Source organism: Puntigrus tetrazona, chromosome 19 (assembly GCF_018831695.1).
Source record: "Puntigrus tetrazona isolate hp1 chromosome 19, ASM1883169v1, whole genome shotgun sequence".
NCBI lineage: Eukaryota > Metazoa > Chordata > Actinopteri > Cypriniformes > Cyprinidae > Puntigrus > Puntigrus tetrazona.
Window position 1 is genome coordinate 19,238,326 of NC_056717.1, and position 25,031 is coordinate 19,263,356.

General features: G+C 37.3%; 1 protein-coding gene across 3 annotated transcripts in view; it reads left to right on the forward strand.

Moving 5' to 3' along the window:
* trappc9 (trafficking protein particle complex subunit 9) overlaps positions 1-24,641 on the forward strand; it is a 173,353-nt gene extending 148,712 nt beyond the window's left edge. For all 3 annotated transcript variants that reach the window (XM_043218057.1, XM_043218055.1, XM_043218056.1), the window contains 2 exons: positions 23,437-23,660; positions 24,383-24,641. In XM_043218057.1, coding sequence (XP_043073992.1) covers positions 23,437-23,660; positions 24,383-24,553 — 395 coding nt within the window. In that variant the 3' untranslated portion in view covers positions 24,554-24,641. The remainder of the gene's footprint in view (positions 1-23,436; positions 23,661-24,382) is intronic.
* The last annotated feature ends 390 nt before the right edge of the window (positions 24,642-25,031 follow it).

Consider the following 25,031-nt stretch of genomic DNA (forward strand, 5'->3'; position numbering starts at 1 on the left):
TCAAATAGTTGTATCTCTGGCAAATTTTTTCCTGTCCTAACAAACCATACGTCAACAGAAAAACTTATTTATTCATCTTTTGTTTTGAAAAATTGATGTTTATGACCGTTTAAGGTGGTCCAAGGTCACATATCACAGGTAATTGAGTTGGCCATTCCCCTACATTTCATGATGTTTTGTACGTATTTTCTTGTACGTGCTCATTTCATACATTTTTACATTTAGATTACTTTTGCCGTCATTAGCAAATCTGGAAAATGAACATTGATTTTTCACACCGCGCATTATGATGCCTACATGTTTCCTGAACCTTTCTTTTGGCAAAACGCTATAATAGTCATTATTAACTTTTTATGAGTTCGAATTTTAATATTATTGATTTTCTTCCTGTAGTTCAAATAAAAGGTTTCCCTGACGGTTTTAGGTTAAAGTTGTTTCGTATGTGGTATTAGCCAGCGGACTGTTTGATGAAGTGATTTTCTAAGCATATGTTCGGAGAAGTTAGTCAGCGCTCTTTGTTCCAGTTTGTGTTTTTTTTGTGTTTTTTTTTTTGAGGACAGGTAGCGTTGTGTTCCAGTTGAGGCTGCGTGTGAAGACAGTGATTAATTTTCTCTCTTCCCCTCCTGCTCTAGATGATGAGAGCGGCTCACGGGTGTCATGGGGCCGCAGAGACGTGCGCTGCAGCTCTATATTCCGGTCGCAAGCGCGGTTCATTTCATTTGGCACAGCTAACGGTGTGCTAAATGAGGGCTACGGTTGACTAGTTATGTCAGTAAATCTCAGCTGGAATGAAGTCAGCATATTCGCATGTTAAAATGCAACATGAAATCAAAACCCGACCCTGGAATAACGTGCAGCGATTAATCATTTGCGAGAAGGTTTATTATTATTGTGAATGATTTATGTCGCATGCTATTCTGAAGAGAAAAACGATGCCTTTATAATCTTCTCCAAATAATTCCCGATGGATAAAATCGAGTCTCGTCCAGCATTTTTATTTAATATGAGACATCAATCAGAAAATGGGTTGCGTATACAATCTCGTGTTGACTTTCGTATGAATACATCTCCATTCCTTCGAATGCCTTAGTGCTTGTTTTTTTTTTGCAGGGGCACAATCTATTTGTGATTTAATTGGTTAGTTAAATTGCACCGATCTCTTTGATTACATGTCGTTTTGGTCAGCACGTTTATCTGGGTTAGAGCGAACAGGGCTGTTTGTCCGATCTGTGCTGATGTTTGCGACGGTTTTATTTTGAGCGTCGCCTGCCATTGCAACGCCCTGTTTCTTTCATTTTCCTTTTCCCGTTCTCTTTCTCTAAATAAATAAACGTCCCTGGAGAAGCCCTTGTCTGGACCGCTTAAAGAGCAGAGCGATTCTGCAACTTTGACCTAAAAGCATCCCATAATTCCCGGTCCCCTGCTCAATCCTGCCGTGTGCAGTGAATAATGAACGCGGGCAGACTAAATTTGGAGCCTCTGTTCTCTTTTTAGCAGCACGAGCTATTTCTGGAGCGCTCACTCTCACGTGCCGCGTACGAGACCTGAATTATTCATGACGGGAGGGGTTCTGGAGGCGATGCGAGGTGAAGAAGATGCTCGTTTCTGCAGTCCAGATCTTTCCCCTGCAAATCTGAGAATCGCAGTCTAGTTCTTTTGATTTGTAATTATGCATTTTCTCTCTGCTGACGTCTCTCCGCTCGCAGATGTCCGCGCTCCGAGCAAATCTGTTAATCTCCATCAAAAGGCACAATTTGTATTAATTAGTACCATTACTGAGCAGCTGTTAAGACTATCATCAGTCCAATCGATTCGTCCAAAGGTCACGTCTGCTGGTTTGGCGCTGTGTTTATGAAAGGCTTAGTAAAATGCTGTACGTCTGAATGGAACATTGATAAAGCAGAGATGTGAAGAGATGTGAAGCCACTATACATAAGCACTTCAGGTGGAGATATGGAAGGATAGGTGGACGGGTAGATGGATACATAGACTGGAATGGATAGATATGCATAGAAATAGACAGGTAGACAAAGAGGCAGTTAGACAGATAGACAAATGAAGTCTGATAAGTAGATGGGTACATAAATAATGGATAGATGTATAGGCAAATAGATTGACCAATACATAAAAGACACATAGACAAATAGATGGATAGTTAGGTAAATCTAGACAGATAGACTAAGTGAATAAACAAATGAATGGATAGACAGACAATTAAATAGTTAAATACATGGGAATATAAATAATTTGATGGATTTAGATATGTGGGGAGATGGATGGATGGATGGATGGATGGACGGATAAATAGATGAAGAAAAGAATGGATGCACATACAGGCAAATGACAGGTGGAAAAAATGTATAAGCAGATAGATGAATGGATAGGCTGTTGATTGGCTTATTGTACTGTAGGTACTGCTGGAAGGTTGGTACTGTTGGTTGATAAACAGAATTTTTCATGGAAGCTTCACTTCACATTGCATCACCTGGCATATGTCACCATGGCGATACCCGCCTCCATCATATGGAAGGGTGTGTAATGATGAGGGCAGCCATTAGCCGCAGACCTGTGTGCTGTGGAATTGAAAGCTTTTCACCGGCTGCAGGCAGCGCTCCGCTGTACAGGTGCTGATTTCTCTGAGGAGAGAAGTGTTTGGGAAGAAAATGAGCTGGCCGGAGGCTCCTGGGGCTGTTTAAATACAGATAAGGCTCTATTTTGGGAACTTTAAAGTACAATATCATTTATAATTTTTTTTTTTTTCTGGTGAAAGTCTGCGGGACAAATTATATCCGTGGAAATATAATACGTCTATCATACTTTCAGAAAAATGAGCCATTGACTGCTCTGGCCCGTAGGGTCGTCTGAATGTAAATAATTTGCAGCATAGTTAGTTAATGTAGCATTTCGGTCCATTTCTGTAGGAAAAAGAAATGGAAATGGCTCTATTTTTGGTTGGATCAGGTGTTATACGAGGTCATTTCCCCAGTAAATGAATTTCTGGGGTTTGGACAGGAGCTTTCCCGCTCCGGGACTCAGGGTTAAGTGACTCCACTCATAGACTCACCTCTGGGGAACTGAACTCACTGCGCTATGATGTCAAATCTATTTCCTGAGCTCTGCGCTGCTGAGTATTCAAATCAGCCGTCTGCTCCTTTCCAGCAGTTTTAACACACGGTACACTAGAGCTTTTGGTGTGTGATCCAGAGGAGTCTGGGTATTTTGGTTGATGTCAAAGTGGTTTTTGTGGAGGTACCATATCCAAGTCCTCTTGTTTCAACTGTTCGGTCAAAAAACTAAATCTGATTTTACTCTGCTTTTCAATGTTGACACAAATATGCACAGAAAATGTGCGGAATCTTAACATTGTTTTGTATATTTTCTACCCTTGCATGCTGTGTCCTTTAACCTTCTAAATAGATAGGTCTACAAGCAATCAAGTTTTAAAATGGATATGCTTTTAAAGATTTCATCAGAATAGTCAATCTCCCATCAGTGGTTCAATCGTAATGTTATGAAGCGACACAGAACAGCCTACACTATTTGATTCCAGCGACATTCTCCAAAAAGGTGGGTGGAGTAACCCTTTAAACAAACATGACTTCCAGCAGCCAATCAAACTTCAGCTCATAACATCAAATCTGAATGGCAGATCATTCCGAAAAATGGCAGATACTTGGCAGGCATCTCAATTAAGCTATGTGTTAAATTTGGCGAAACTCGATCACAAGGTGGCGCTACAACGCAGTTTTAGCCTATAGATCTTAGACTAAAGATCAAAATTCACTGTTATCATCGCCTGCTTCCAGGTGAAGCGGCATTTACTACGCAGAGCCATAGTTCACAAATTATGCGAAAAAATCCCAGATGATATTACTGCGCGGTTAGTAAAGCAAATAAATTGTTCACCATAATGGCAGCTGTTTGCGTAGCTTCTCAGTGAACTACGCTCTGTCTAGTAAATGCTCCATCTGAAAGCATGCGAAAATACCATATTTAATAACATGTTTTTACTCCAAACTCACTTCATGACATCAGTCACTGAGTGTTTGGAATAAATAGTAGTGGATGAATCAGGCTGTGAATCACTCAACAAGTTTGTAGCTGTTAAAAAGACGCATTAAAAAATGCAACTAAACCATACTAGTAACCATTTAATGGGCGATGAGACACCTGCTTGCCCACATCGATTCTTTCCATCAGTATTCTATGTTTCTGCCTCCTACTTTTCATCTAAACCAAGTATTTAAAGTGCAAGCGTTCACCTCTGAGTCTGTGAAGCGGCATCAAACGTGCTCCTCGACCTCTCGGCTTTTGATGTGTCGTTTTTATGTTCTTAATCATCGCAGACATTGTCATCAGTATTTTGTCCCTTTCTCCGCAACTTCCTGCCTCTGATCAATTAGAGAGAGAGAGACCTTTAATGTTGTGATGTAATTCACTTAATCAAAACTGATTAAGGTCAAAAAGCGAAGCTTAAACTGTCTGGAGACAGAATAATGAAAGGACTCCATGTACCCTGCTTTCATCCCTTTTTTGTCTGCTGTTTGCTTTCTTGTAGTCTTGTAATTTCATCTTCTTCCACTTCTACGTCAGTACATTTACACGGACAATAGCTGCACTCACTGTCGGTTTCGACAGCAGCTAAATTTATGGTACATCTTAGAAAACGTAGCCAAAAAAGTCTCTCTTCTCAGTGTTTATAGCTCTTTACCTGCATTTTAAGGTGTTTTAGGTGCACTCCGGGCAAAGAAAGTTGTTTTAACAGGTGCGTGAGCAACATTATGATGCTGTCTTCAAAAGTATCATCTTTTAGTGTGTAATTTGCAGACAAGACAATCCCAAAGTACACTGCAACCAGGTCAGTGTAGAAGTCAGTGTTATACTAGTGAGTGTGAAATAGTATATATATACCTTTTAAAAAGCAACCATTTTACCTAGCATAGTACTGTGGATTGTTATTCACATTAATCGAATGAAATTGCAGTTCTATAATTAGGAAGCCTTAAACATTTAGTTTTTTATAAGCTGTGTAATTTGTAGAATATAAAAAATATATAGCTTTTTATATAGCAAAATTTTATGTAAGAAAAGTTAAGTAATATATTTGCATTTTAATATTTGTAACTAATTATTACAATGTTTTATTATTGCAATTTTTTTTAGAGGTTTTACATTGAATTCAGTACATACTCAGAACATACTGTCATATTTTAAGAAAGGAATGTTGGATAGCATTTTAGCATTTTACACACACAAAAATTTAATTAATATAAAATAATTATTAGAAATGCTATCCAACTCACCCGCCTCCTCTAGAGAGGAAAAAAATATATATATATATATATATATATATATATATATATATATATATATATATATATATATATATATTATAAATATGCTATAAAAGAAATATATATAGAAATATTTTTAAAAACTATGGATATACATATAACCATGTAAATATTTTTAAAAATTTATATTTTGTTAATATAAAAATGATGAATAAAGAGTACACATACATATCTTAGGTAAAAAAAAAATATTTTGAACCTGAATAATCGTTTGTCAGCGCTTTTATTTATTTATTTATTTGTTTGTTTGTTTGTTTGTTTGTTTTTTTTGGCTCACACTGAACCGAGTAGCTCCACCCACAGTGAAATCTTTGGTCCAAAACCCATCAAATAAACTTACTGCCTGACTGGTTATGATATTTGTTGCTTCTTAGAGAAGATATAAAAATGCCCGTCACATCATGTCTGTTTTGGACACCTCAACAACCCTTGGGTTAGAAATCAGAATGTGTTGTACGGGTCTGCGCCAGTGCGCTCCTGCTAAAATCCTGATAGCATTAGAGCCTCTGATATTCATTCTGATAGGAGCCCAAATGAGTGTCACCTCTCATTAGCTGTTTGACATGATCTGTTTGTGCTTTCCTACAGGGGGATGGCTTGGGCTTTCTTCTTCAATGCAGCCAAGTTATTATTAGGCAGCCGTTGTTAACAGATGCTCTGGTCTGCGGTCTCTCTGTTAATCAGTCCTGTGACGTTAATCAGCCCTTAGAACTACTGATCTAACGGCTCAAAAACACCTGTCTGAAACCTTAACCAAGCGCTCTGCATTCGTTCTTGACCCCAGACCTTTTGACTTTTCTGTAATAAATATAGCAGTTTTAATCATTAAAGAAACTTAATAATAAACCCAGCATATAATATAGCTCATTAGAAATAAGATACACAACTTTAAATTGAATTAATGTGCAGTCGTTCAGGGTTTTACAGCATTGCTCATCCAATCACATTTCATAGGCTGAATTATTAATTTCATAAAAAGTGTTTAGCTTCAGTGATGGAGGGGCCTTAGGGTACTCATTTGTGTTTGCTTTTACTCTGCACTTTAACTTTCAAATTGCAAATTAATCTTGACGATGTTATTTAAAAGTTGTAAACCCAAAGCCACTCGCGCCGTTAATGTCCTTTAGCTTTCCTTTAAATCAAACGCCGGATCCACGTGGATCTGCACGCAGCTCTTCTAATGAACAATGTGTTCGTTAGCTTCTGTAATCAGTTGTTGACGGTGATCAGCTCAGATCCACCTATGGTTTCCCATTGACTTCCAGCGTCGTTCATTCCAGGCTGAGGTCAGTCGAGTTAGTGAGCGCTGATAATTGTGTCCATTAGCGGCTGTCTTGTGACAGTAAAGCTGTGATTGGGAGGTTGATTAGATACATGATCGGATGTGTTGTGTTAATGACCGGACCATGATTGGACACACTAGGTCATCGACTCTGATGGCTCAGCATGTGTGTTAACGTGGGCTTCGTATTTGTATGGAGAACAGCCTACTATCTATATTCAACCCGTTTCATTCTGAGTAATGGATAGGAAGTGGATATTCAGTACTTTTTCTGGGTACTTGCTTTTTTATTTTATTTTATTTTATTTTTATTTAATTTTATTATATTTAATTTGTTTTTTATTATTATTATTATTTTTTAATTTTATTATTTATTTTATATTATTATTATTTGTCCCATTCTCCTCTTTTAAAGACCTCCCACTGGTCTTTTTGTTTAATATGTTATGTTATGTATTTTATTTTATTTCAGAATTTTTTTGTAGAATATTGAATTACATTTTTTTGCTTGTGGGTAAAATAAAAAAAAAAATTACCATTTACAATTAGAATTTATTTATTTATTATTAGAATGTAATGTACGATTTTTCTTATTCTCATCAACTTTCAAACTTTTCAAAAACTATTATTTGGATTTCTTTTTTTTTATTTGATTTTAATTTTAGTAATTAAAAGAAAAGCACAATGGGACTAGATTCTATCTTTACAGTATACAGTATATTTATAATAAGACAGAATGTAACGGTTATAATGAGATTCATTTAATGCACATATTTAATGGAATAGCTAACATGAAATATGTATTACATTTGCCTCCAGTTATACAAGACGTTTTTCCTGTTTGCATGTAAATGCAAGGCTAGCAAAGGGCAGCAGTCACTTTCTGGCTGTAAAAACCACAGCGTTTCAAATAAAGTGGATTCATGTACTGTTGAGAGAAGACCCTCAATTAAAGACAAATCCAGACCTGCAATCAGTGCATCCTGTGCCTCGCTTATGACTCATACCATATAATGAAGGAAATAAACAAGAGTGTGTCTATATATTTATGTTTTACAGTGTGGGTCATATAAACGATTTCTTTTTTTTTTTTTTTTTTTTTTTTTTTTTTGTCCTTTTCAGATCCTTCAAATATTGTCCTTTTGCGTTCATTCCTTAAGCTTCATAAGCGGGATTTATTGATTATGATGTGCGCTTCTACATCCCTGCAGTCTTCAGGAAGTCGAGCCGTGTTGTGAAGGACACGTCCTGGTGGATGTGGATCCTGTATTTTGCCATAGCTCTCTGTGGCATCACTGGGTGCGCTCCGAGACAGCATCATATGATGGATAACGGTGTTGTTGTTTTGACTTTTAACATCCAAGGACAGCAAAGACATTTAGGGACTTTAACTTGTCGGAACGATAGCATAATTTTATGATTTGTCATTCTCTGCTGCTCGTAAACTGATGTTGCTGTTCATATCATGGTTATTTATAAGAACCTATTAAATGGGCCTTCCAGCACCTTTAGGACCCCATGAGATGGGGTTATAATTTCATTTTATTTTATTTTAGAATGTTTGTTTATTTAGCGATTTATGTGCTGCATTTTTACCCTGGAGTTTTTCATTATTTTATTTTATTTGAACATGTTTAGCTTTTAATTGTATTTTGCCAATTGTTTTTATTTCTTTTTATTTATTTATTTTTTTAGTAGTTATTTATTTTCATTTTCTCTGTAGTTAAAATTTTTTACACTTTATTTTAGATTTTATTTAGTTTGCATTTTTTCTTGATTTTCTCACCGATTTTCTTTTGTATTTTATTTCAGTTCGTTTTTCTTTGCTTTAATTTTTTATTTTTTTTTGTCATGTTCAGTTTTTGTTTTTTTATGTTCAGTTTTTTTTATCCGTTTGCATTTTTTCCACCTGGAAAACAGCGCTTCCGATCATCAGAGTGAGTCAAATTGGTGAATATTCATATTCAGTTACGGGCGGTCATATGTTAATGGCCCACTCTCTGAATGAGCTGCTTTAATTGATTAGTTTGAATAAATGTTCTGGACAGACTGTTTGGGTTGCAGAAATCTCTCTGACCCGCAGGCTGAAGTTTGCGCGCTGGTGTCTGTGATGTGTGTCCTCATTACGTGTCCGATCCTGACAGCTTCACTCAGTTCGGCTTCTGCTTCACCATGTTCATCACCCACAGAAAGTCTGAAAGCCTTTTCTCTGAGCGCTTTCCACTGAGGGGAGAAAAAAATAAATCTCGGTGGGAAAAGGATGTTTTTCAGCTTCTGAAGCAGGTGGGCATGGAAACCAGCCATTGATAAAATGGCTAAAATGTAATTTTGTTTGTTTGGCTCGGACATTTTTTAAATGTAATAACTCTCCTGTCATCCGAACTGGTGTCTGAAGGATATTTACTTTTTTTTTTTTTTCTCTCCAGGTAGAAATAGCACAACTTTTTTTTTTATGAAGTTTTCCAGTTATGGTGCTGTGTGTTAGTATGGGAGTCTGTTTTGTCTCGGTCATTTGTCACTGTGCACCAATAGAGTTGTACCGGGTGTACCGACATCCTTCAGCGCCTTAGTCCTGACAAGTATGCGGTGCTAATAAACCTCTGTGTAATGGTTTACATTAATTGTCAGTGCCACCGTGTGTTATTATTCAGGGAGATAATAAACACATCAAGTTTAACTAACTTCACTTTCTATTTATTCTCTTCATAGTGTTAGTCTGCCATTTAATATCTTGCATCATTTGTGTTCATTTATGATTTGACCCTGCAGCTAAGTGTTTAAAAACTTTTATTTTTTTTTTGGTAAGTTTGTAGGATTTGTTTCAAGCAATTGTGTGTTTTTGATATTTTCTTTAATCCTAAAACACAAAACGTCCAACTGAAAATGTCAAAATCTGAATTTAAATCGAATTAAAACTGTCAGAAATCAATTTTCACATCCTTTATTTTCTAACTTTGGGTTTTATTTTATACAATTTTTAGATTGCAGTTTTATGTATTTTTGGGGGTTATATTTTTAGGTTGTTCATGCGTTTTTTTTTCAGACAAATAGATTTAAGTTTTCTGAACTTTTCCACATAATTTCTAGAATAATAATAGGCTTCTCAGAATGTAATAACATCATATGTACATTTTCATATTTACATTTCACATTTTTACATATTAGTTTTGTCAGGTAATTGTTTTGAGTTTTTCAAACCAAAAAAAAACCCAACATTGCAGTTTGTTGCCTTTTATTTTAAATATTTCAGGTTAAACCTGTTTTAATTTGTGCTCTTTCAAAAACCATTCGTTTTAATTCATAGATTTATCATTAGATCTTTATTTTTAGATTTTTCTCAATTTTAGTTTGGTTTTCATTTGTAGTTAGTTTTTCAGGAAACGTGCTTTTTAATGTTAAATCTTGTTTCCGTGCAGCTTGCAAAACTCTCGAGGACGATGCCATCGACCCCACAAACATTAGCAAGCCCAGTGATTGCTGTACGTCCCCCAATGAGCACAATGCAGCAGGTTTACGTGATGTTATTACATTCTGACACATTTCGACCAGCCCTTGCATTCCTGTACATCTCAATCCTATCTTTCTCTAACCGTGTAATCAGCACAAACTGTTTACCTCATTAAAGCACCCGCACACAGTGACGGTGACCAAGGACAAAAGTGATTAGATTCTTTAAATGGGTTGTGTTTACATCTGTGTGTGTGTGTGTGTGTGTGTGTGTGTGTGTGCGTGTTGTTTATTCATGGGTCCTTTTTTTCGCACATTAAGCGTTCAGAATAGCACATACAGTGTCTCATTTGCATAATTAGGCTAAGACAACGGCGAGATTGAGGAGAACGCTGGAGGAGAGCGTGTCCCAGCGATGGAGATTTTCCAAAGTAATTTTAAGTTGATTGTTTTTGCAATTTCAAACGAAGCACCGCTGTTTTCTTCCGCCACCTTTCGCATCGTCGGGAAGAAAAAAGTGGCGTCCCTGTTACCCTCCGATGTGTGTTTGGCATCCCAATGCCGTAATTACGCACATTAGCGTGTGTGTATGCATACATGCGCGTTAAACAGCTCCTCCAAGTACGAAAGCGGCAAGTATGCTTAATAGTCGAATACACTATTTCTCCCCGCTAGCAGATGCTATCTGACTGATAAGAGCGCTCCTTTTGTCCGTCTGTGTTTGTCTTTCCATTCACTCAGCTTGTGTTGTTACAGAAAGGCCCGCCGCAGTCCCTCGTACCCCTTCAGGCCAATTACTGTCCGTCCTTTACCGAACTAACAAATATTTAGAAGCCAGCTTGAATGATTCAAAGCTGTCAGGACAGAGCATTTTATGACAGGTATGAATGGGCTTTTGTTCGTACGGAGTCACTGGGTTTGTTTTGCATGTGAAAGTCTGGTATGCTGTGCACGGCTCTAAGCTTTTATGAAAGCTCACAGCTTTCTGTATGAAGCTCCTCGAGGGGGTTTGGAAGGCAGTACATGCCATTTCAGAGGTTTGCGGTTTGGTATTTTCTTAATGGAATGGTTACAGTCTGTTAACTTCAGTCTCCAGCAGCGCTAGCTAAAGGTGTCCTTGTTAATAAACTCATGGTATACTTGTAGGCTATTAGCATTTTTGTTTATTTAATATTGTATGGATGCTTTATGTGTGTATATAAATATATATGTATATGTATATGTGTATATATATATATATATATATACAGAGAGCGAGAGAGAGATGATAAAATAATATCTATTTAAATGTAATAACTCAATCATTTTAGAATCCTCCATTATTTCTGGCATGGTCAAAAACCTATTGGCTAATACTGTGCGCTATGATATTGTTATAGCAGTGTCAGCTGTTCTCGTAACTAAGTTCATTTGTGCATTTGATTTATTGTTTGAGGATACTGATTGCTTAATGAACAAATGTAAGTTCAATAAACATATACTTAGCTGAATTAAATGTTTGCTTACAGAATAAGCAACCATTTTTCTATACATGTTGTATTTAGTCAGATAGCGGAGTGTGTAGAGGGGGTTGGTGAGATGAGACTTGCTGATATGTGAAGTTATTGCAATCATGAAAGCCCCCCCCCACCCCCATCCAACTCTTCTTAACCTATAATTACCCGGTTAAATTTAAACTCCACAGCAGGTCAAGTCAGGAATCAAATCAAATTCTAATCCTTGCCGGATAATCAGAGAAGGCCACTCGGAAAGACGGTCGGTGTTACCGCTGATTGTGTTTGTGTGCATGTGAGGTCGTTTTAAAGGTTTTGCTGGCAGCGGTTCGACTGCTCTGATCCTAGGTTGTGTAAAACATGCCGCGAAATTGAAACTCCTAATTAGTTTCCTTTTGTGCCTGATAAAGAAGGATTTGCTGCTAATAGCTGGTTGGTGCAGCATTTAGAAACCATCAGTCAAGCCAAGTAACAAAACAGTGATATTACCCCTTTCCCAAGACCGTGGATATAGAAGTCTGGTCAGGTAGATGTTGCCCTCTGATCCTGGCAGATGATTTTTTTTTTTATGGTTCTCATCAAAGAGATATTTTGTTCTTTGAAACTAGTTTTTTGTCTCACTTTCACACGGATTCAACCAAGATTTAAAAGCTTGTCGACCTTTTTCCCATGTTTATTTCCTCCTACAAAACCGTTTTAACATACATTTACATTTTCTCAGTGCGGATATTGGATATCGGCATTTTTCAGGAGTCGCGACTCTGCGCTGTCGCGCATACATTTACAGCAGAAGGTGTTGGCGTAATTGAACAGGTTTCCAAGTCGTGTCAGTGGTCGATGCTGCCGTCATACCTGCATCCTCCCACATCAAATGCTTAATCAATTCTTCAGCGGCAAACAGGATTATGAGCAGGAGCCTTTGTGTGCTGGAGCTCCCGATGGAGACCCAGCTTTCTGCACCAACATCCAGTTGAGCTCCGTTCAAATGGCAGATCATTGATTGGCCAGATTGGTGTACGCTACATGTTGTTCTGTTGAAGATTTTTGACCTTGTGGCGGATCCAGTCAGGCTTTGTGTTTATTCCCAGCGGATCTACCGGACTAATTAATTCTAGTCACCATAGGATACAGATTGTTTCAAAGTAGCTTACCAGTCATAATTGAATCAATGCAATCAGCTTTACAGAAAACAATAGCGATATTGATACTAGTTGTTTGACCGGTGCTTATGGACTCTCAGGTCTTGGCACAGTTTTTGAACCAATCACCAGATGTCATGTGACCGTAATCTCACTACGATCAAAATTTGATTTATGGTTCTTTACTAAATGGTACAAAACATCATGAAATATGGAATTTTACGGAACATGGAACATTTGCATTTTATGTTTATTAAACTAGCAGATGCTTTTATCCAGCAAATGAGGAATACAGCACTTGATCATCATAAAATGATAATATTCATATGCAGCCGAACTAGAAGTATTTTAGACGTGGACTTGGTGTTACAGCTGAAAATGTGTCAACGCGTGTAAAAATAAATAAATAAATTTGCAACAAATGAATTATTAATTGATCATTAAAAACCCACAATTGGTGCATTGAGTTTATTTGTCAAAATAATGCACTGAAATCTTTTTTTGCATTATTAATTTTTCCAAATTATGCAGTTTTAAACCCGTACTAACACACGTCCTGACTGTCACTGTGCGCGGTCTACAGTAGGGATCTTAACGCGGTTTTCCCCATTCCTTGTTGGCTTTCAAGCTTAATTCTATGCTATCGAGGTGCATCTGATCTTATTTAACCCCACTGCAAAAGGAGAAAGTCAGAGAAAGACTGCAGCATTTACGACTCCGAGTCTGTAATTAAATCTCACTTCTGTGGTTCCGCCTCCAACACGTCGGTGTATTGCTGACAGAACGCAAACGCAGTACTACTGCAGCCAGACACTGACAGCACACTCATTACAGCCTGATTCCTACATTTAATAACAATCATTTGTGCAAACAATTACCTAAAGCTTGGAGTTAAGAAGACACTGTGCTGTTCTCTAAGAGTAGTAAACTGCTCTTCAAAATATTTCATCTCCAAACACTTTTAAAGAAGTCTCCCCATTTTTAGAAATTAATTAGAGCCTGGCTTTTTTCTCCCTCAGTTTGGTTTGTGTATACATAGTGGCAAGCCCAAGATTTTTCGATTTTTAAATGATTTATACTGCAATTTATAATCAAAACATGCCTTTTTCTCCTAAAATGCCTTTTAATGGCTGTTGTTTTCCAGACACAGTCTGGATCCCTGCTCAGACTGATAATAGCAGTGATGTTGATTGACAGAATAAAGACCATAAAAAGCCTGGAGAGCTGTTGTCCATCTAATTTGAAGTTCACAAATGCCGTTTCAAGCCAAATTTTGGTCTGTTTAGGAGTATTAGCCCTCAGAAAGCAAATGAAGCTTGAAAGCAAGAAAAAAAAAACACAACATATGTTGTATATATTTTAAGTCCATTTCAAAGTCACTCAAACAAGCTACAGGTCTGAAACTTAACTAAATATAGGGAATAGCAATTATGGTCAAGTGTGCCAATTTGTCAAATTTCAGAGATTTTCAGATTTCAGGATTTGCGAAGAAGACATGCCTTTTTCTCAGAAAATGCTTTGTAATGGCTGTTGTTTTTACAGACACAACCTCGATTCCCACTCAGACTGCTATAATAGCAGTCCTGTTGATCAACGGAATAAAGACCCAGTCTGATAAGCTGTTGTCTATCTATTTTGAAGTTCACAGTTGCCATTTTAAGCTAATTGGTTTAAGTATTAGCTTTTAAAAGTGTAAGAACCAAGAAGAACATTCAACACTGTGACTTTAAAGTCCATTTCAAACTGATGCAAGGTACAGGTCTAAAACTAAATAAAAAGTTTTATATATTGAAGTGTACCACTTTCCATGCAAAGTGACAGCTGTTGGACCAAGCAGGAGCATCCCCATTCAAAAAGTTGCCCATTTTTATAAATAATTCAGTGCCTTGCGTGTTTGGTTTGTGTAAGCAGACAGTGTATGGCAAGATTTTGAGACTTCAGGCGATTTAAACTGATGTGATTTCGAGAGATTTAAACATAGCATAAACATAAAAATGCAATTTAATGACTGTAGTTTTCCAAACTGTATTTATGCTCAGATTGAAAGCAGAAACCGAAAGACGCCCAGTAAAAGCTTGTGGAAATATTATCTATTTTAAAGTTCAGAAATGCTGCTTTCAGCTAAATGTAGGTCTATGTTGGAATAAACCATGAATAAAATTTGACGAAATCTTTTTTAGAACGACACAGACAAACTACAAGTTGGAAATGTACCTAAATTCAGGCAGTAGTCATTCTATTTAAGTGTGCAATTTTGCTTTGTCGCAATGAAATTTTAAAATCACAATGTCAAATGACAACTGTAGGACCAAGCAGAAGCCTCTCTGCCAAGTGGTCGTGTTGGCAACAGGCGAGCAGTAAGTGGCAATTCATCTTTGGCTAGTGCTGATTTAATGTCTGCCCGAGTGGTGGATTTTGCCAGTCTGGGTTAAGTGCAAACACTAGAAATTGGATAAAGCCTATATCGCATTTATTGACATTTGCATTTTCATACATTTGACAGATCTAATATGCCACTTGAGGTTACGGAAAATGGCCTGCGATTGTTAATGGCATATGTATTTATTTATTTAAAGCCATTTCTCGTCCGAATAGAATGGGTTAGATGCTGCTTGAACGCAGTCATTTATTCCCTCTCAAAAGATCCGCAGTGGCGTGTCGTAGATCCCCGGCATCTTCAAAGGAAGGGCGATGAACAAATCATTTAGTGCAGTGGATCTAGTTTAGATTAATCATTCGTGAGGCCAAATGAAATCTCCAGTAGACACGGACCTCCTGCGGAGAACATTTCACATCCACTCCAGACTTCCCTTTCTTTTTTATGTGCTGCTTTGCTCATTTGACAGCTCTGTAGAGCGGTTTCACAGCGTAACCTTGCCAAACGCCGCTCTCGCTCCGCCATTGATCAGCTCTGCGGGTATAGCTCGTCAAACCGGCCATATTTTCACAGCTGAACTGACACTGTAACCTGTGTTTGCGATTCAAGAATAGCTGATTATTGATTAGCGACTGTCAGGTTAGCCTAGCATCGAAAATCATTCACAATGAGCTTCTTGCTGTTGGGAGTCTCCTTGGGTTTTTCTAGGAATTTTTCCATGAATGTATAAAAATGTCAACTGATATTTCCTGCTGACACACTATCAGAAAACAGAATGTTTTTAGCCTGGTGGAAAGACTAGTGTTCTAATAATTTAGCTTGCTTTAGAACTTTCCGTGTTTGATTCTTTGCAGTGTTCCGCTCGGCGAACCTTCGAATTGTTTGTTTGCAAAAGTTTGAACCTAGAGCTTCTTTATCTTTGGATGCAGCGAAGCGTTTGGTTCCTCTCAGAATTTGTTTGTCACCTTTGTCGATTGTGAATGTCCAGCAATAGCCAAGGGAACAGCGCGGCAGGATGGATCCAGTAGAGGAATTCTGCCATAGACAAAGAATAATTAAAGCTGGAAATGAACGGGAGCGATTCTGAGTGGAGATGGATTCAGCGTCGTCCAAAACAGGAAGTTCTGATTTGATCAGACTCTCTCTGGAGAAAGAGGCATCGCCGGCCGGAGGCTCTGAGCCAGGTTGGATGCCTGTAAACGTGACGGTGCAGAAATGTAATAGATTGAACAAATGGCTTCTATCCTCATCTGCTTGACTAGATGTAAGACTTGGTTTGTGTGGATGTCATGTACCGCGCTTCATTTCAAAAAGTACAAAAAACTTTTAAAAGTTACATTTCCTTTTCTTAAAAATTTAAAAAATATTTCTTTTTTTAATAATTTTAATAATTAATTTAATAAAACATTTATTTTATATTTTTAAAAGTACGTTTAAACTACACTTAGTCTCTTTTAAACCTTATTTAGTTATTGTCTTGCATTTTCCTTATATATTATAACAAACATTTTGCTTCATCATGTGAGAGTACGTGATATTCAGCAAAATGCGATCATTATTCAGCGCACATGTGCGTGCATGACAACTTCTTTCATTAATTCAGTAATTTAGTTCTTCACGTTTAAAGTAGATTTGCATTAAACTCACTGTTCATGAAAAAAAAAGCGGCAATAACAATTCAGGATGCACGAAAACGCATGAAAGAAATGATCAGCTGCGGTTCTGCATACATATGTCCCACTCTTTTTTTTCTTCTTTCTCTGCTTTTTGCGAGAACAAACAACTCAGTTTTGCAAACATTACAGTGACATCATCACTGACTGCCGAAGTGACCTGAATTAAAAAAAAAAAGTTGCAACTGAAAGATTTTTTTTCTGACCTGTTCACATCCTCAGACTCAGATAAGAGCTATTTTTACTAGTTGAAACTCGTAATTACGGTAATTCAGTGGGGATTTTCAAACTTTAATGTCAAATTTAAGTGCTACAGACATCTGTTAAGCAGTCGGAGCTGAATTAATTGGAGAATTTTGTGAAGACGAAGAAAAAGAAAGTCTGAGGGATTTCAATAGAGTGCCACTTTGAAGCATTGTAATTAATTGATCTTATATAACCATTGAGAGCCGACCACACGTTTTTAAGCGCTCCATGCTTCAGCCGTGACAGTGAGAGATATCCCTCTTGTTCTTTCAGCGTTGATTAATAGCGGTGTGTCGAACTGCGTTTGAAGGACGTTGCTCTACTCTCTAGCTTTGCAATTCAGAACGAGCAGATTGAAAAGGGTCTTTTGTGTCCCTCAGACCTGATTCCCACTAGTGTCTCTTTCAGCGTCGAGTAGCGCACTTGAGAACATGCGCCCTGATCTCGAAGAAGACGAGACGGATGTTTCCTTTAGCCTTGTGGAATAAAAGTCTCGAGCAGGTACGGCTTTAGCGTAATCGCAGTGGCCTGAAAGCAGCGGACGCCTTCATGTTTTCCAGCCGAGAGTCAGCGCTAATGAGATGAGAAGATAAACTCTTGCCGAGGTCGCCTGCCTGCTGATTTTGTGCTTTTATAAAGATTTCCCAGTGAAATGTATTCTGTTACATGACGGCGCTCCACCTTAGTATAACTCGGCTTAATAATTCATCCAAATTACCGCATGGTTAAACATTTACAGGAGGGCTGTTAATAGATCGCTGACATTCATCTTCTTGAATCCAAGAACGCTCGGGACCAACTTTATATCCAGAGCTTTAGGTAGAAACCCTTCTGATCTGGTTTGTAAGGTTATTCTTAAAGAGTGCAAACTATATGATGATTTAAAGAATTATATCATTATAACAATAATAACAATAACAGCTGGTATTGTTAAAAAAGTACTTTTCAAGGAAATCTTCAGTATACTTAGGTCATTTTCAGAGCAATTGTCAATGTAATCTTTAATTGTTATAATAATAATAATATCAAAAGTTCATGCAATTTTCATTGTCATTAATAATAATAATAATAACAGTAATATTAATGCTTATAGGTCATTCAGGGCATTTTTGGTATCATCTATTGTGATAACAATGAATGTCAATTATAGTTATTTTATAATATAACTTAAAATATAGCAAAGGTTCAAGGCAATTTCCAGCGTCATTTATAAAAAAAAAATATGATAGTGCTGCTGCTGTCTAACAATAATATCAAAAGTTCAAGGCAATGTTCAGTCTCATTAAGAATAATAATAATAATAATAATAATAAAAAGTGATGGTAATAATAACAAAAAGTGTAATCTCACACATATATTTTGGTTTGAAAGAAAATAAAAGCAGTCAAATAGCCAAAAACGCCAGAAAAAAAGCAATTAAACAAATATAGCTTTATTTGTAAAGGATTTTGCCAGAATGAGTATATAATATATTCATTATGCACTCATTATCTTTATTCTCAATAAAAGTTTTAATATTCTTAAAAATTTCATTCGGCCAAATGGGAGCAAAGACTTTTCAAAGAAAACACTAAAGTGATAAATAATGAGAATACTTATATCTTGTAAATAAACCCTCTGTTGCAATGTTAACCACCTCAAATGGGTGCAGACTGTCTGTGAGCTTTCCCGTATCATATAATATTGCCATAACTTCTTATAATACAGCAATGTTGTTTAGTTAAAGCGTTCGAGTTTTAAAGAGCAGCTCAGACTCAGTCTGCACACGTGGCTTTGCTGAGTCGGGCGGTTTTCAGCACTTTTACTGCGTCCTCTCGGTGCCATGGACAGACCTGGTTGCCACGACAACCTGTTCCTTTTATGTGTGTGTGTGTGTGTGTGTGTGTGTACTGTGACATCGTGGTCACCCCCGAAAGCGCTCTAGAGCAACTGCCAGCACAACAATGCTGACGTGGTGAACCCGAGACAGAATGAGAACGATGTTGAGAGCAACACATGATAAGCACTACTCCCGTTTTATTCAGAGAATGTCAAAATGAAGTTTTTCTATGGAGTTTGCATGTCCGATTGCCCATCTTCGCTCCGTTCATCATTATGGAGGAATATCTCCACCCGTCCACAGCTGATCTACCTATCATATTCACATCTCCTAGCAACAGCTCTTTAAAAAACTAAATATAACACTTGGTAAGGTGTCACACCAGAGTGTGTGTGTGTGTGTGTGTGTGTATGTGTATGGTGCAGTGTATTGTTTCCATACAGATCCAGCTGTATTCATGGGCATTTTTGTGCTGGATGGATGACATTACACTAATTGTGCTTTCTGATGCCAGACCTCTCGACCAAAAAAAAAAAAAAATTAAAGCATAAAAAATAGCATTGCGAATATTAAGCTGGTCCTATTTTATGCCACTCTTTTCATGAAAATTAAGCATATTTTTTAAACAATTAAGAATATTACTGGAATGCATTCTGAAATCTAACCCTTGCTTGTTTTTGTCATTTTTAATTTGTCATTTCATTAGACTTTCGTGACTGTAATACTGCAGTGTAATCCATTTATTTTAATAATAAAAAATATATTTAATTATTTGTTAATTAGTTTGTTAATCAAATTAGTTATGTTATTTAATTTTATGTGTTTGTTTATCTGTTTAATTTAATTTAATATTAGTTATTTTTGCATTACTGTCATAAGAATGTGTTTCTTTGTAGAGATATTCTAATTTAATAAATGGGTTACTGAAGTGTGTGTGTACATGAGTTGTGTGCGCGCGTGTGCGTTTGTGCGCGCGCATGTGTGAGCGTGTGTGTGTGTGGCAGATGAAATGGAGGGCTATTATTTATAAGTGGATTGAACGAAAATAAGGTAAAATTTCAGAACAGTGGATCTCATATCGTCTACAAACTGAACAGAGAGAGAGAGAGAGAGAGAGATTGTCTCTGGATACAATCAACCTCTGAACTTGTGTTCAGAATATAAGATTGAGTGTTGAGAAGGAGTGTGATTCATGATTCATGCTTTGGATGGTCTTTCTGAATCAAGATGATGTATCTTACTAAAGCTGCGGTGGATGAAAAGACAACAAAGCTTAAGACATTCTTAGTCAACATAAAAATGGCATTCATAGGCCATTTTCCCGCTACGGGATGCATTTCTGCTAAACGAAACAATCACTGAGGAGGAAAAAAAGTACAGCGGGGCTTCATTTTATCCTTTTTTTTTTTTTTTTTTTTTTTTTAAATAAATAAATAAATGAATACAAAAATACCAATAAGTGCAAAATAGTATTATTTTGTATCATACAAAATATTAATAATTTATAATGTCATTAATATATATCATTTATTTTTGTGATTCATAGCTGAAATTTCTGCATCATTACTTGTTTGTTTGTTTATTAGTTATGTGAAATCTGTTATTTTTCCAAGATCCTTTAATAAATAAAGGGTTAAAAAGAAAAACGTATTCAAAATAGAAATCTAACAACATACAATACCGTTCAAAAACTTTTTTTTGTCTTTTTTTAACTATATTGGAATAAAAGACCGTATTTTAAATTGCAATGTTTTACATATTGCAGTTTTATTTTCAGTATTTTTAAATAAACGCCGCCTCGATGAAGATAGGAGACTTTATTTTAACCCTTATTTATTTAACAAAAATAAAAACCGCCCATGAAACGCCTTTTTAAATAATCCAGCTAAATATTGTTTCATAAATCACATTATTTTGACGGCTAAGTGACGAGGTGTTTTGTGTTCTGCGCTTGATCTTCGGCATTTAAAAACAAAGCTTTAAATGAAACAGGAGTTGTTGGAACGAATCTTGATTAAACAGCTTGTGTTTAGTCGGTGCCGGTGGCATTGTTCTGTTCCAAAAACGCTCTCCGTTTCTGGTGAAATGCTATTTTGGGACTTAAAATAACATTTGGGTTTGCAGAGTGAAAAACTTTATTTCACCAAGTCTTACGTCAGTCAGGAGGGACCATGAATATTTGATGATGCGAAGCAAAACATTTGGGCCCGGCTTATATAAAAAAAAAAAAAAGGCTTGACATTTGCCTTCTCGGCTTTTTGATAGCGACTGTTAAATCATCATTACCCAAACAGACGGCCGTACCTGCCGCTTCTCAGAGCTCAGACCGAGACATCTACAGCTGTCCTGTCAGTGAAAGAGCTGCTGTAGTCCTGCGGGGAAGGCTGTCTGTCTGTGTGTCATTGACAGAGGCCCGCAGGGACCGCATCTCCCAGCATGCCGCTCTCCAGGGACGGGGCTCGTGTGACAGCTCTGCCTCCGGCGCTTGAAGAGACACAGAGAACTCCTCATCGTGATAGATAGCGACAGCTCAGAGCGGCTTTCTTCACTATCAGTAGCACAAAACCTGGATTATTTACTCTTTCCTCTTTGTTTTGGTGAGGGTTCATTCACGGTCCGCTCTGAGATCTTCAGAACTAAGGCTGATGATCCACCGGAACGTTCTTGTGGGTTTGCTTTCATTGTAAAGGGTTTGTTCATTCACTCGCCCTCTTGTGTGATTTTTATCTTCTGTGGAAATAAAGGGACATCTGTTCTTTCCATAAAATGAAAGAGAACGTGGACTTACAATACCCTTCAAAATTTGATGTTCTTTAAGGTTTTTGAAATTATAATAATAATAATGTCGTAATAATGAATAAGAATCATTTTAATGATCTCTTAAGCTTTTATTTGATTAAAAATACTTACACTCAGCGGCCACTTTATTAGGTGCACCTTACTAGTACCGTGTTGGACCCCCTTTTGCCTTCAGAACTGCCTTAATCCTTTATGGCATAGATTCAACAAGGTACTGAAAACATTCCCAATATGGAGATTTTGGTCCATATTGACATGATAGCGTCACGCAATTGCTGCAGATTTGTCGGTCCCAAAGGTGCTCTATTGGATTGAGATCTGGTGACTGCGGAGGCCTCATGTTCATGTTCAAGAAACCAGTCTGAGATGATTCACTCTTTATGACATGGAGCGTTATCCTGCTAGAAGTAGCCATCAGAAGATGGGTACACTGTGGTCATAAAGGGATGGACATTGACACGATGCTCAGTTGGTACTATTGGGCCCAAAGTGTGCCAAGAAAATATCCCTTACACCATTACACCACCACCACCACCAGCCTGAACCATTGATACAAGGCAGGATGGATCCATGCTTTCATGTTGTTGACGCCAAGTTCTGACCCTACCATCCGAATGTCGCAGCAGAAATCGAGACTGCTGAGTGAGCCTGTGAATTGTATCCTCAGTTTCCTGTTCTTAGCTGACAGGAGTGCCTGTCTTCTGCTGCTGTAGCCCATCCGCCTCAAGGTTGGACGTGTTGTGTGTTCAGAGATGCTCTTCGAGTGGTTATTTGAGTTACTGTTGCCTTTCTATCAGCTCGAGCCAGTCTGGCCATTCTCCTTTGACTTCTGGCATCAACAAGGCATTTGCGCCCACAGAACCGCCGCTCACTGGATATTTTCTCTTTTTCGGACCATTCTCTGTAAACCCTAGAGATGGTTGTGCGTGAAAATCCCAGTAGATCGGGAGTTTCTGAAATGCTCAGCCTGTCTGGCACCAACAACCATGCCACGTTCAAAGTCACTTAAATCACCTTTCTTCCCCGTTCTGATGCTCGGTTTGAACTGCAGCAGATCGTCTTGACCGTGTCTACATATCTAAATGCATTGAGTTGCTGCCATGTGATTGGCTGATTAGAAATTTGCGTTAACGAGCAGTTGGACAGGTGCACCTAATAAAGTAGCGGGTGAGTGTATATTGTTAAATATTACTAGAGTACTTTTTTTTTTTTTTATTTGAATGTTTTATTTAATGCACAGCTGAGTTTTCAGCATCAATACTTTTACGCTTTTGATCAATACGCGTTTGTGTCACATGATCCTTCAAAAATTATTCTAATATAGTTATTATTATTAATATGGAGCTGCTTAATAATTTTAATAGACACTGATAACATTTTGACTTGTGTTTTTTGGGTTGTTTTTTTATATGAAGTTCAAAGAATTTATTTAAAAAATTATTTTGTGTAACATTATTAATGTCATATGTCATTTTGAATCGATTTAATGCATACTTGTTAAATAAAAGTTTTACTTAAAACATTATTATTGACCCTATACTATTCAGTGATAGCTTACATAACTATGAATTAATTAGGCTATTTTCTACACATTTAAATCATTTTCTATACAGTTCTTCAAACTCCTTCAAGTTGCTTCATTTTTTTTGTACAGCTAATAGTTTTGAGAAATGTTACAGGGTGCTGAGAAAAACAGTAGTGTGTGTTTGTGATGATTTCTGGATGACTTCTCATTGCAGTATATGATAAAAGCGAGCTGGTCTGAAGGTGTCTGTCTCTCTCTCTCTCTCTCTGTGTCTGTCTGCAGATGTTGTGGTGAATGGAAAGCCGTGTGACTGTGACGTGATCGCTGACTGCAGGGTCGGAGACGCTGTGCCGTTAGAGGTGAAACTGACCAACCGCAGCAAGAGCGCCGTCGGACCGTTCTCTCTGACCGTCGTTCCCTTCCAAGACTATCAGAACGGAGTCCAAAACTACGAGCTGCAGGATTCTGTCACGTTCATCGGCTCCAACACCTTCTACATCGGCACGGTGAGCGAAAGACTCACAGGCCACATGTTGATCAGGGTTTACATATATATATATAATTAGTGCTGTCAAATGACTGATCATGATAAATCACATCCAAAATAAGTCTGTGTATTGTGTATATTTATTATTTATATATAAAGACACACACATACAGTATATATATTTCAAATATTTACATATATTTGCATGTATATATTTACATTCATATAAACTATATTGAATAAAAATAAATTTAATATATAAATATTGTTCTTATATATGCATGTTAATATATATTTATATATATATATAATAAATATTATGCAAAAAAACTATGGGTTTGTATAAATTATGACAGAAATACATGATTATATATGTAATATTGCATAATAATTATTTTAATAGTCACATGTAATAAATTTTTTAGATGTTAATATTTGTTTAGTATTACTACTACTATTGCAAGTAGCAGTACTGAGAGTACTAGTAATAATTGCATAAACCTTTCGATTAAAATGATGATTTTCTAATTTTATGTGTAGTTTTTGAATTGCAAAGTGAGATCTGAGCCCTCTTTAAAGGCTGTGAATTTCAGCAGTGAAGTCGTGTTCGCTTTTGAAGCCGAGTCTGGTTGTTTTAGAGAGGAAAGGACTGTGTTTGCTCGTCTTTGTCGGCCAGAGGTTGTGTGTGTGAGGAGTGCGTAGGTTGCAGGTGTTTGAGGAGTGTGTTGCTCTCGTCCGCAGGTGAACCCTACAGAGAACTCGGTGTGTGTGGGAGCCCTGCTCTTCTTATACACCGGTGATTTCTATCTGAACATCAAGTTCCAAGATGACAGCACGGCCCGCGACCTGCCGCCCGCCTGGTTCTGTCTGCCCAGCGTCCACATCAAAGCCCAGGAGCCAGTCCAACTCTGAACTCTGACCTTTGACCTGACGGACTCAATAGGCTTTTGTAAAGGACCTGAGGGAGTTCTGCCGGGGTTTTTTTTTTTTTTTAGACAACTACTGAGCTGATCTGGATATTTATTGAGAGTGCAGTTCCAGTGTGTGACGCGTTTAGAGTCGGAAGATTCGATTTATGCCAAATCCACTTTACACTTCTTTCTGAACCTTTCATTCTCCTCTTTAGAGACGGACTAAAGCATGAAGAGCATTTTTCAGGTAACTGCTAAGTGGAAACATCTAAGGATGTCTTATTTAGTCCTGAATCGTTCTTCTAAAGTGATTGTGACTGTGGAGAAATGTTAAATGTGTTGGACCGCACAACGACGTCATGATTCGGAAATTTAGTTGAAGCCTGTTTTTAACCATTAATGACATTATTTTAATGCCATTTTCAAGAACGTTTTTGCCTTAAATCTGCAATCCTGTAATTTCATATTGAACTAATATA